At 31.3% G+C, this 13436-nt stretch overlaps 1 protein-coding gene across 2 annotated transcripts in view; it reads right to left on the bottom strand.

Moving 5' to 3' along the window:
* LOC145691775 (uncharacterized) overlaps window positions 1-13436 on the bottom strand; it is a 54650-nt gene that overhangs the window by 22395 nt on the left and 18819 nt on the right. Inside the window, exon 2 of one of the 2 annotated variants that reach the window (XM_081767086.1) lies at window positions 11144-11293. In XM_081767086.1, coding sequence (XP_081623212.1) covers window positions 11144-11182 — 39 coding nt within the window. In that variant the 5' untranslated portion in view covers window positions 11183-11293. Of the gene's footprint in view, window positions 1-11143; window positions 11636-13436 lie in introns of those variants that run through there. The other variant, XM_081767084.1, reaches the window with a different exon arrangement.

The raw sequence follows: 13436 nt of genomic DNA, 5'->3' as shown, positions 1-13436 counted from the left end.
GTGCAGTGGTTTTCGGTAGATTTCTCTGGGAATATTAGCAGTCCGTTAGCGAGTTTTGTTTGTTTACTCGTCATTAACTAACAAGATCATGTTTTTATTTTCCTCACAAAGTATTAACATTGTATGTACAAAGTTCAATCACTAAGTGTAATCAGTTTCGTTTATCGCCTGCATAACTATAAACTAGTACAGATGGATATATAATTGTTCATGCACAATGCATCTCACTGTGCGATTACTGATTCAAATTTCTGTGACATCCTCAGCAGAGTGGGCTGGACTACGTAACACTGCTGTTCTAACTCTTTCAGCAATTTCCAGAGTGAGGCATAACCCAACATAAGATTGTGTTACGAGAGGGAACAGTGTCATATCGGTATTTTTTTTTTTAAATCTGCAGTGAAACTCATGCTAGACCACAATCACAGATTCACCGCGCCTGACAAATCAGTCGTGTGTAAAAATATGGTGTTCTAACGTTCACAGCTGGATGATGACGACACAAAATTAAATACTATGAATAAATAAACAGAAAGCTCCCCCACTCTCACTTATCTCCCGTCCTACTGACTAAGTAGTAGCCACTTCAAAAATGTCCTATTTCTCTGCTTCACACTGTGCAAAGAAAACACCGAAAGACTAGTTTAGCAGTTGCTTCTTTACAAAAATTAATAAAACACTTTACTTCAAAAAGAAATAATCGCAGTTTAGGTTCACCAAATAACTCACAAATAACTAAAGTATATTTAATGGATAAGATTTCTCTGATTTGCCTTTATTTTACGATTGTATATCTGTTCACTGTGAAGTCGTCAATTTCTTTACGCTTCTATTGTCTAAAATAAGTATTTCTCGTACCATGTCAGTTAAGACTGCTACTACTACTACTACTATTATTATTATTAGTAGTAGTAGTAGTAGTAGTAGTAGTAATAGTAGTAGTAGTAGTAGTAGCAGTAGTAGTAGTAGTAGTAGTAGTAGTAGTAGTAGTAGTAGTAGTAGTATATTGACTTCAAAAACTCATTGTTAAATTTTTGCCTTCATATATTCTGCACTGAATAAAACGTTATTGCGATGTTCTTGCTCTGGCGAGATTTTAACCAAGGGAAGTTTTCACCCGCGAAAGTTTGGTGAAAACTAAACTATTTCACCCACGGAACTAAAATATGTAGTTACCTTTGAGGAGTAGAAATGTCGTGTCCTGGCTTATATGATAAAAAGAAACTTTTAATTCCAGTTAAAAATTAAACTTCGTTAATTTACTGTATTATTTTCTTTCATGTTTTTTTTTTCTGATATGATTGTATTCCATGTTTGTCTGTTGTTTTCATGCATATGTTGCACTTCCACTTGATCATAGGTGTTTTACTAATTTTGCAGCGTAAGCCTTTCACCTACTTCCTGATTTATGTCAATAATTTTGATATTTGTTTTGGTACATATTTTGCCTCCTTATTTTGAGGTTGATTGTGAGTTTTTCTCCTGTTCTACCTGCATTTTCCTTTTTCCCGTCGTTATGTTGATGACATATTATATTAATTTTTGTTATTTCAGTGATTTCTACGTCAGCATCTTGCTCGTTTGTGTTCTGCTCTTGTATGATAACTTTTTATACGTATATATTATTTTGTAGAGTAAATATAGTGATTTGTTGAATTACTTTTGAATTATATGTTGTCATTTACAAATGTTTTTGAGATGATAGGACCCAATCCTAATTTGTGATGCAGTAAAGTGATTAATTCTTGTCTCTTATATTGAGATAATTCACACCTGAAAAAAGATATTCCAAATTAGAGACGGTAATACATGATGATTTGTGCTTTGTATTTGTTTCCATTATTTTTCGTCCTGTATATTTATTGTCTCAATAGTTTTTCCTTCATCCTGTTCTATTGTTATTTTTCCATTGATTATTTTTCCCATTAGATCTAGATTAATATGATATTTGAAGTTAAAATAGAGGATTTTGATATTATTTGCTAATCCATCACCACATGTGACCTCAGAAGCCTGAAAAACACTCTTCGTTCTCAATTATTTGAAAATGACTTTTGGTATATAGAAATATAGAAAATACATCTTAAACCAATCATTGTTTACCTTCTTGATTAGTAATACAGTATTCTTAGTGTATTCGTGCATATGCATGCTATTTTTCACGGTTTATTTTTCACTAATATTAGGTTTTATCTTATCTACATGGCTCTGCCTAAAAACTTGTCAAGACTAAAGATAACTTATATTTTTCATATTCTTCTGGTTCTGGTAAGTTAATTGCTACACATACTTGGTTTTGTAATATTTATTATCCATTTATAAATATGAGTTTTGTTCCCTCTTATTTATTTACTTATTTTAGTATGAGTTTTGTTCCTACAATTTATCTACAAAAGAATTCAAAATGTTCTTGTGTATATTAAAATATGATTCTTTCTTATGGAATTGTACATATAATGGAGACATTAATTATATTGTGGTAAAATTTATATCGTATTCATAAAAATAACAAGTAGGAAGTCCAAAAATATACTTTCTATAGTTTTCAACTCTTTGTATGGTTGAATTGCCCAAGGCATTTTATTCTTATATGGTGTCTTTTTCTTTCATAGTGATTCTTCCTAAAGTTTAATGTTTATGATTACATGTGATTTGGTGTTGGCCATTCTAGTTAGTATAAAATATTTACTAATTTTGTTATTTATAAATGTATAGGAATATTGTTCATCTTTTCAAATAGTGCTTTTTTAGGACAAAATTTAGCTTCTGGCAATATGATTGTAGAAGATTCATACCGTATAGTTATTAATTTTGACAAAAGAAACACTGACCAAAGCTTAAAACAAATCTTTGGTCAGTGTTTCTTTTGTCAAAATAATCAATCCAAAGCCATGGATAGTTTCATTATTAATTTTGTTGTAAAAATAGCTAAAAATTTTCTGTAATCAGGATACTTCCATATAATAGTTTGGCCAGTACACATTCCTTTATTACATTCAATAATAAGTGTAGCACTGCAATCCATTCTTTGGAACTCAAACTGATTAAAATACGTCTATATTTGTCCAGTTTATTGACTAAATATTCGATATGTCTCTTCCAAGTTAGTCGTTTGTCTAATATTAAGGCTTTATTTCTGATTTATTATCTAATTTTTGATCGTATACTTTTAAATATTGACTGTTTCTCTTAATTTGCAATTTATTTTGTCTAGTGAAAATAATGTGTATCGTTTTGATCCAATTAATTTCAAATCCTATAGAGAAGGCCCAGGAATAAAGGATTTTTAGTGATTCTTCTTCTTTTGTCCCGAGATAGGTCCATTAATTGTTAAACTCAAAATCATACCATCTGCAAACACATATATTTTAATTTGTTTTTGTAATATATGTTGTAAGTCCAGGATATGTAAATCGTGAATAATGTTGTGCTTAGTTTACTGCCTTAGACCTGATAAAGTTAGTCTTGGCTTATTATAAGAACTGTTTTTACTGTGTATTTGTCAATTATTAAGAAGATTATGTTTAAACCTTATAAATTTTAAGGTAAACTAATTTCATATAATTTTGGTGTTAATGGATCACTTTGTACTGAGTCATATTCTCTTTCGAATATCTACAGTTATTGCAAGGTGCCTTGATTGCATTGCAAGCCCAAAATTTGGTAAATTTTCTATCCCAATAAGTAGGCCTACGGCCCTAAACATTTATTGGAGTCGGATATGAGATAACTACATGTAATCTTTTATCTTTGTGACTATGATAATGATACTTTTGCGAAATTTCATTTTTACTAAGAGTGTCTCATGCAGTTATTCAGTAAAAATGGAAATCACAGGCCTGGGAGTTACAAAAATATCAACAAAATGAAACTAATTATATAATGTTTATTATTATTATTATTATTATTATTATTATTATTAGTAGTAGTAGTAGTAGTAGCAATAATAATAATAATAATAATAATAATAATAATAATAATAATAATAATAATAATAATAATAATAATAATAATAATAATAATATAGTGTTTGAATTGAAGGAATTACCTCAAATATATTACTGACCTCTCTATTTCAATGCTGCTCATTCTAGTATTCGTTCTATATACAATTTATGTCAAATAGCAAAACAAAGACATATTACACTGTTCGACAAAGTTCAACTTTTTTTTTTTTTTTTTTTTTTTTTTTGCATGAAAGCAGGTTTTTGAGCTGCTGAAAACGAACCTGAACTTAAGTTTGGTCCTGCACCCTCAGATTTTGAAATAATGTCAGTTATAGTAGATTTTGGTGAAAATTTTAAGGAAATCACAGTACTGCAGGTTTGAGGCCTCTGTGCTCCTTCCTTAACTATCCCAGAATAACAAATGATGCCTCGTTGGAGAGCGTGGGAAACATAAATTTCAATGGTAAACATGTAGGACTCATCGTGCTCAATTTGTAGACGAAAAAGAAAAATATTGAAAAAATTGGGAAAAACGGATTTTTTTAGGAAATTTAGAAAAGTTTGAAACACTGACAGTCACGTTACGAAAAACATAAGCTCAGTAACCCATATCCTATGCATCCAGGTGTACTATATTTTTAAAAAATCAGAGAGATAGCTCAAACACAAGGGGAGTAAAAGAGCGTGGAAGTAGTTATAAAAAAAAAACGGGAAAATTTAATATTTAGAGATATTGAGAAAAGTTTGCAACACTTTCACAACTACTTTTTCTACTTTTGCCTTGCTATAAGAAGAATGCTTCTGCCAGTTTCACACTATTTCGTGTCCTAAATAGTAAATAGTATGTGTAGAATCTAGCCTTGTTAAGTGAGTTTTAGAAAATTACAAAAATCATGAAAACGTTTCTGGCTAAATTAATGATTACCATAGTTATAATGAAAAACATTTTTAAAAAAAGCTTTACCGAAGTCGCTACTAAAATAATATTATCAAAGTCAAAACCTAACTAAAGAGCTTCCCTGCAATCACATTTCTAGATTCATGTTGTCATAAAACCGTAACCCCTAAGGAGTTTATATAAATCTGCCACCGATTGACTTTCTCTCAGACATCATAACATCTCTCAGTCATAACATCATACCCTTCTCGTATGCGTACACAAAATTATTGATTTCCTCCAATACCGATTTCATCGATACCGTTAGGTACCCCAAAATCTTGCATCCAAAAACGAGATTTTTCTAAACTTCATAAAAACTATTGGAGTCAATTTCAGGTTAAAGTTTATGCACTCCCAAATGAGTTTCCCTAAACACGAAATCTACATAAATCACTTTCTTGTAGTCTAAAATATTCTTTCATTGATTTGATGGAAATCTTTAAAGTTTTCCTAAAGTTAAAACTTAGAATTAACCGTCGAATTCAGTACTTTCTAGTAAAACACCGAAGTATGTTTTCTTACATACACCCCTGAATGAAATTTCCGAAGTCTACACTTAGTCAAATACCTTTCTCGTATTTCAAACCGAGTTTTCACCAAATTTCATTAAAATTGATCCGTTTTCAAGAAATAATTAAGACACACCAAAATAAGATTTTTGAAGTGTTTGTAAACTATTTTTCTCAGAGTCAAGACTTAGTTAAATTTATTCCCAGAGTAAAGACCTAAATTTATACGCTGAAATGGGTATTTACTAGATTTCATAAAAATTGTTGGATCTATTTTGTTTCATTCGAAGTTCTATGCGATGCTACTAAACCAAAGCAAGACCTTGCACAATTGCTTTCTTATAATCGAATACTGATTTTTGCGTTGTTTTTGTTTTTTTTTTTAATAAATATAGTTAGAGTTTGTTTCAAGATATATTTGCAACGCCACTGAATGAAGTTTCTTAAATCCTAGTTAAACATTCTTAAATCCTAGTTCTTAATACCTAGTTAAATCGTTTTGTCATACCTGAAAATTGGTTTTCACAGTTTCACTGAATTTATTAGAACTATGTTCAACGTAAAATTTACGATATGAGCAAATATTCATCAAGAATTCTAGCTTTGGTTTCAAGATTTGAGCCTACATTTCCAAACGCATCTTGTTCACCAAACAAAATTTTCCGGAAATCCGGAAAACACTTCTGGTGCGTCAAATTTTCACCAATTTCTTTTTTTTTTTTCAGAATTATTGATCAGGGACAACTAAATGTTTGCAAAAAATTTGAACAAACTCTATGCAATAGTTTGAAGAAAATATTGAAAAGAAATTTGGAAAAGAGTTTGTTTTGGAACTGTTTGAAGGACAAGATAACTTTTGGAACTGTACGAAGCCATTTTGTCATGAAGATAAGGCGTTTCGGGGACATAAGTGATATGATGATGTAATGTAATTATCTATTTATTATAATAAAAACAGGATAAAAGTGATAGCTATAAAAGAAATTGTTGAAATATATGAAATAGAACAATGAATATTGTAGAATATTGTTGAAACATATGAAATACAACGATGAATAAACAATGACTGTTTTGAAACATTCTTGAAAGCAGGAGAAAATATTAGTAAAGGTAAACGACAACTTCTCTTAAAACTTCACGACGAAACTAAATCGAAAAAAAAAAAAAAAAGATCGCGTGATCAAAACGTGTTTGCATGGTAAACAACAGTTTCTAATGATGATTATGTGTGTGTGAACCATCATCCAGTGTTCGTAGTTTGAGGGAAATTTCGTAGGTAAATTTAGCAAAAAGGGGAACAGGGAATTTTTCGATAAAACGCGTGGCGCTGACTGATTGACCAATATAAAGGGTTAAGTTCCAAAGTTGAGCGTCCGTTTCCAGCATTTTTTTTTTTTTAATTTACAGGGAAGATATGGATAATTTGATCGTTTGTGTGCTTGATAATATATAAGGATGCCAAAATTTCTTTATTTGTTATATATAAATGGTTACAAACATTGGACTATTCGGCGAGCGGGCGAGACTACTTGGCGGAAGGTAACAGAATAGTTGCATTCTGGGAAACTAACGAGCATTTATATTATCAACATGGCGGTAAATATACCGAAACGATGCACAGGATATGAACTGACTGTGTTAAATTTCGTGAAGCAATACGTTCATAATGAGCAAAATCTTCTAAAACTATGTGAAGAGCATGAACCTAACAACAAATTGTGGGAAGTGTGGAAAGGAGCTGACAGTGAAGAAACGTGGAGAAAGTTATTGTTTTCAGTACGAACCGAACTACTAAGGTAAGTGTAAAAGAAACTATATTAATTAGAGTTTAATGAAGACTGAAAACAACATGCCGTGCAGGGCTTTAACCCGCCTTCACTCGCTAACGCATGCTCGGCAATACTGTGTAAATTAAATAGTAAACTTTATTCGAACGTCCAAGGGCACCTCTGTTGTATATGCAAACCAAACCTAACCTCTCCCCTACCTCACGATGTAACGAAAGGAACCCTAAAGTCAGTTAAGAACGTAGGAATAGAAAAATTATGAATTTTAATAGTTTTTATGAAGATTTTCTCGAAAAGTATCGGACGACCAACTTCGGAATAAATGCCAATATTAATCCTTAATTTTTCTTTGTTCTTCAGAAATAAACCAATACAATAGCAATAGTTTGTGTATGTTGAAAGTAGCATAATTAACCTCCTTTGTTGGCTGGATACATTTTTTTTTTTGGTCAAAAAACTGAAGGAAAAGAAAAAATAATAAAGGCAAAATGCAAATTAATAAAGCAAATGTGGTTGGCTCTTCCATCATTGTAGCTAAATTAATCTTATCACATAACTTCTGTCACAGAAATTAGACACTCCAGGAACTAGGGAAAAATTTATAAGAAAAGGGAAAATTTTGTGTGAGTTGAGGGAAATTTTCTTAAGGAAACCTACGAACACCACCGTTATTTCGTTGTACTTATGCTGTATATCCGAAATCCTCCATTCTTCCTCCGGCATCATCATTTTCTGCTTCTTCTTCCTCCTGAGGGTATCATCACATTTGATAACCATGTAGAATTTCAAGAAAGGAATATCATGCCAATCCGTTCCAAAATGTAAGTTGAAACAATTGTCTGATATCACCTGATCTTACCCGGATCTACTCCTAGAACAGACCCCTTACTCATTAACGATTTTTCAGTGGAATATTTTAAGTGCGAGGTCTGTGATTCTTCGCCCATCACAGGATTAGATCATACACACAACGTTAAAAGAATAAAAGACGTTGGAAGGCACAGCACAAAACACGACCCAACCTCCTATTTGGGTAGATTTGTCAATGAAACTATTAGTTGAAAATATGGTGTATCTAGACAGTAACAGCAATAGAAGGGTTACCAACCATTATAAATAAACATACTGCTCTTAGAACCTACTGTGTTATGAGAAAACAATATGTACACTCATGTCCAAAATTATTGTCGCATGTCCATAAATATGTTGTTGTAGGAATATAACTTGGTAATGAATTCGCCCGGTGTTTCTTACAATGTTCTTGTGTATAATCGGTAAAGACATGTATGTGGCAAATTTCATGTCAAAAGAGCAGTAAATAAGATCAATAAAACGAAAATAAAATTTTCCTGACCATTTAGCATCATTTTGTTTTACTCATTCTAATTTTCATATTTATAATTCTTTTCCTATGAAATTTACCACAAATATATATTTTTCAATTATACGCATAGTATCAGTATTAAAAGTACCCTGTAAAATCATTATCAAATTATATTCTTACAAGAAGACAGTTATACATATGCGACAATCATTTTGGACATGAGTATACATTTTTAACTTATCTGTAACTTGTGGATGAAAGTCGCTTTGAAATTGTTATTTACTCACTACAGATGTCTGAAGGACAAGAAGCCGTTTGTTTCTGTAAATTTAAAGATTTGCCTCCGCCATTTTGGTTAGTTGGATGTGGACAAGAACCAACTTGTAACTGTATGAAAACATTTCCAACATTTAAAAGTAATTTGCACCGCTTATTGGAGTTTTGGGAATTATAAAGCACATATCATATGAAAGCTATGAAAACTATTGAAACAATGGTGCCAATATCTCAAAATTGAATTGTCTTGGACAAGATGCCGTTTGGAAATGGACGACTCATTTGTAAACTTCAATAAACAGAAACTCAATTCACCTGTATCTCATTCGTAGGTTTCATGAACTCACACGTCTGTGTGTGTAAATACGTGTATATGCTTAACCCAATATTCAGAATTGAGGCGGTTAGAGGATAGAAGTGATATGTAACAAAGTGTGTATTTCGGGAAAATTAACTTTCACAAGTATGAGTGTTAACATACACACTTCATCGTTTCCAAATCTTTTCACCCAGACGAGGACTTACTAAATGATGTGGTATGTAGCATGACTAACATAATAACCGCCAAAATTCAAAGTTTCGAAAAATGTAACATAAGACCTTTATCCTCTATGCGCTTCAAGTATAATAATACAAGGACCGTCTTGACTTAGAGGTAGAGACTTCACTTATGGTGCATGAGGTCCCTGGTTCAACCCCAACTTGCGCCAAGTATACTTTGTGGTGGACAAACACCGTATGCGTGGGTTTTCTGGCGGTTATTTTGCTTTTTCTACTTTCTTCATTCCACTATTTTCTTCATTATTGTCATTGTATCTCTCTTAACCTCGGAACATAATTGTGGAACATTAAATATATATATATATATATATATATATATATATATATATATATATATATATATATATATATATATATATATATATATATATATATATATATATATATATATATATATATATACCTTTATCTAATTTGAACGCAAAAAGACATACATAAGTGTGGTCTCTCACATGCTTTCTTTTTCCCAATAAACAAACACAAAACAGAAGACAATTGTGCTAAAAACATTACATACAAAGGCTTGTGGGCAAGTATAGCCCGTAAATTTGTAAGACTCTAAGTTATTTACTTTCAAGACATCCTCATTTCTTTCTTTTATTTGATTCATACACCTAATTTTGACGAAAGAAATTTGATGTAGTACGTTAACACCTCCAGTAATTTAAGATTAAAATTTTTATCTTCAAAGTGAGCAGAATAATTTTCATTAATATCTTGAAAGTAATGGATGTGTGATTTACAATATTATTGTTCATTGAAGTTTATTACTTGAAGTACCGTTTAGCTGCAATTATCCTAAGTCCAGTCATCCGGATCACCAAATATCGGCATTGAAATTAAGAAATATACATACATACATATACATATACATATACACACACACACACACATATATATATATATATATATATATATATATATATATATATATATATATATATATATATATATATATATATATATATATATTCAAGTAAGAAGGACTTATTGAAAATCGAACTGTATATATCGGTTCGTAGAAATAAATTTCTATTTCAATTAACGTTAAAATCTATATTTGATTGAAATTTTTATGTTTCTTGTAGTAAAAGTGATGTTATTTTGAACATACATTAGGTCTACCTTTTTATTAAACAAGAGTGATTTTAGAAATATCTCAGAACATAATCTCTTACTTTTTTAAAATGATTTCCCCAATTATTCGGGCTTCTACATATTCGTATCATCCACAACATATTATACTCATGTTATATATATAACACGTCATTCTTTTAGTTCAATGGCACATATACCCTAATTATGCTCCAAGGCTAAGGAAAACAGTGATGATAATGAACGAAATGGTGAAATTAAGAAATTGGAAGCAAAAAGCAGAACCCCGAAAAAAGAACTGCGCACCCGATGTTTGTCCGCCATGAAGCCCATTTGTGAAAACTAGAACCGAACCAGGGTCTCTACGTATCAGAGGTGAACGCACTACCGCTGAGCCACTATGACTCCCACAGAATCACAGTCAATAAATATTCTTTAAAACAAATAGAATTTTAATAATTATGTTTACAAAATCCGTGTAAAATGAGCGTCAATCTAATCACATTAGAAATTAATCAACAAAGATATTGTGTAACATTACTGAGAAACAGAAGATGCTTTTAAGTGAGTACAGACTACTTATCGTAATTTACCACGATGGAATGGCTAAAAGCAAGAACAGATTTTTTTAAAAAAACTAATTATTTAACCACATCTTTGTACTTTATGTCTATTATATTCACACTAAATAAATATGTACTTACGTGCAAAACGAAGATAATTGTAAGTATTTGTGAATTCATTTTAACTAGTTCCCAACGTGTAGGTAGAAATCCTTTGGTACTTGCATTCTGCTGATCAACTTGCAGTCATCACAGAACCATTTTTTCTTTTAATGATGTCTTAAAATTGCACTTAAAAAACAAAATGTGTTTCATTTTAGAATACAATCATGTGCATAGAGCATATATTCAGAAAAGTAGTAATTAAACTTTATATTTGACTTGTACTGCTTTGCCCTATCGATAATGCATAGCACAACATACAGAAGACGCTAATTGCCTTGCAATTGATTTCCTTTGCGCTAATAGCAAACATTAAATAAAATCAACCAATTTAATCAAACCATACAAATACAACACGATAATGACTGATGTTTGAACACTAATAAACCTTGGTTTCTTAGTACATTATATTTCCTTAAAATGTTGCCTAGTAGTTCTACGATGGGTTTTCGTGTTGTGCGTTTTTGTGTCACCAACTGCTACGTAAAGAACAAAGAACAATCATGTGGTACACAATCCACAATACTGTCATTAGGTGATAAACGCGAGTACAACAGATAATAAAATTATTCTAAACATACGATTCATATTGTCGGAAATCACACATGTAAGCAAATAATATACATATAGCACGATTGACTTCTATCCGTGCGAACGTGAATCACTTTGAAGTGGTGCCTTACATCTGTAGTAAAACATTTAGTTCTCATTAGAGTCACATACGATTATGTAAGTATGTTCCATTTCATAGAAGAATGGGTACCAAAAGCTGTAACATAATAGCATTTAGGTTCTAGCAAATTTTCTTCCTCAACAACCATTTTACAAGATATTGAAAACGTGATGCTATTGTTCTTTTTACTTCATAGGTCCAAATTAGTTGTTTTTGACCAATCATGTTTCCTTATGCTTGAATACGTTATAGGGTTAATTATACGGTTTTGCGTAAGTGATTCAGATAAGACCAAAATGTTACATCATACACATCACATTTTCCCTTTATTGGCATGGACTAAGAAGATAGACTAGAAGAAGCATTTCACAGACTATTCGCAGACTGTATATAAGGAAGTTTTATATTCAAAAATATAGGTAAGTAGAATATCATTTGAAGAAGTAGTACAAGTCCACATAATTCCGTTCTAATTAATGTTTATTGTAACTTATGGATAGTAGTAATTCTTTGCAACAAATTCAGTTCTTCATTTTACAACTGAAAAAAACTCTATAAAGTAGTTGTTTATGATACGAAAAAAAGTGTATGCAACTAGAATCGTCTGTCTAAAATAGTACTAATGAATTTGAGTTGAGTTGATTTTGAGTTTAGCGTCTCTTTCAGCAGCGAGACTATATGAGACGGTACTCATTGATTAATGTGGAATTCAAACCACATGAGCTCATGCCGGGAATTGAACCCGGGTCTCCCACGCCACAGGCACATACGCTAACCGCTTAGACACGAAGGAGCTCCTACTAAGGAATTTGAATCTTTCCACCTTTCGTTATTAGTCAATGAAGTTATATTAATATCTCCTTTATCAAATTACTGCTTAAGCCCAGTGATATAATGAAGAATACATTACGAAACCAATATTTTGGAGCCAATAGATTTTCTTCTACTACACTCGAATTTCCGTATATTCAAAGTTAAAATTTAGCACAAATTGAGAGTTACAAATAACCAATCATATAAATAAAATTAGTTAACATTAGTGTTTATCTGTGTGTTGTTTAAAAAATCAAATGGAAATGACGCCTTGGAACTGAATCTAAACCTTGGAGTCTAGATAATGTCCTTAATAATATAACCACAACTTTGTATTAGCTTGGTATTAGCTAGTTGACTAGGTTTTTTATGTACGATTCTGTTCACGAGATTATGAAGAGGCCCCTGTAGGACAATTTCAGATAGACTACATATTCCGCTTAAAATTGGTATTATTTTTAATTACTGAAGCCCATTATCGTAGGCAATTTTAAGCAATTAGACTCAGATATTCTAGATCAGATTTTATTCACTGCTATTGGCCGACTAACTTATTAGAACCGCTTAAACAGGATTGTTGGAAATTAATTAATCATTTGATAAAATGTTCTTACTCATTGGAAATGATGGAAGTGGTGAAAATTCTGCTTGGTGTTACTAACTTTAGTATTTGAGTATTTCTTAGAGTGTTTCTATTCAAACTTTGATAATAGTAGCTAATAATAAGAAGGATACGATCGCTCATAAGTAGACACTCACTTCTGGTGCAAGAAGTTCCTGGTTCGA

The sequence above is a fragment of the Thermobia domestica genome, chromosome 8 (assembly GCF_964235325.1).
Source record: "Thermobia domestica chromosome 8, izTheDome1.hap1.1, whole genome shotgun sequence".
NCBI lineage: Eukaryota > Metazoa > Arthropoda > Insecta > Zygentoma > Lepismatidae > Thermobia > Thermobia domestica.
The sequence above is the reverse complement of the archived record's forward strand: the minus strand, read 5'-3'. Positions and strand labels throughout refer to the sequence as shown.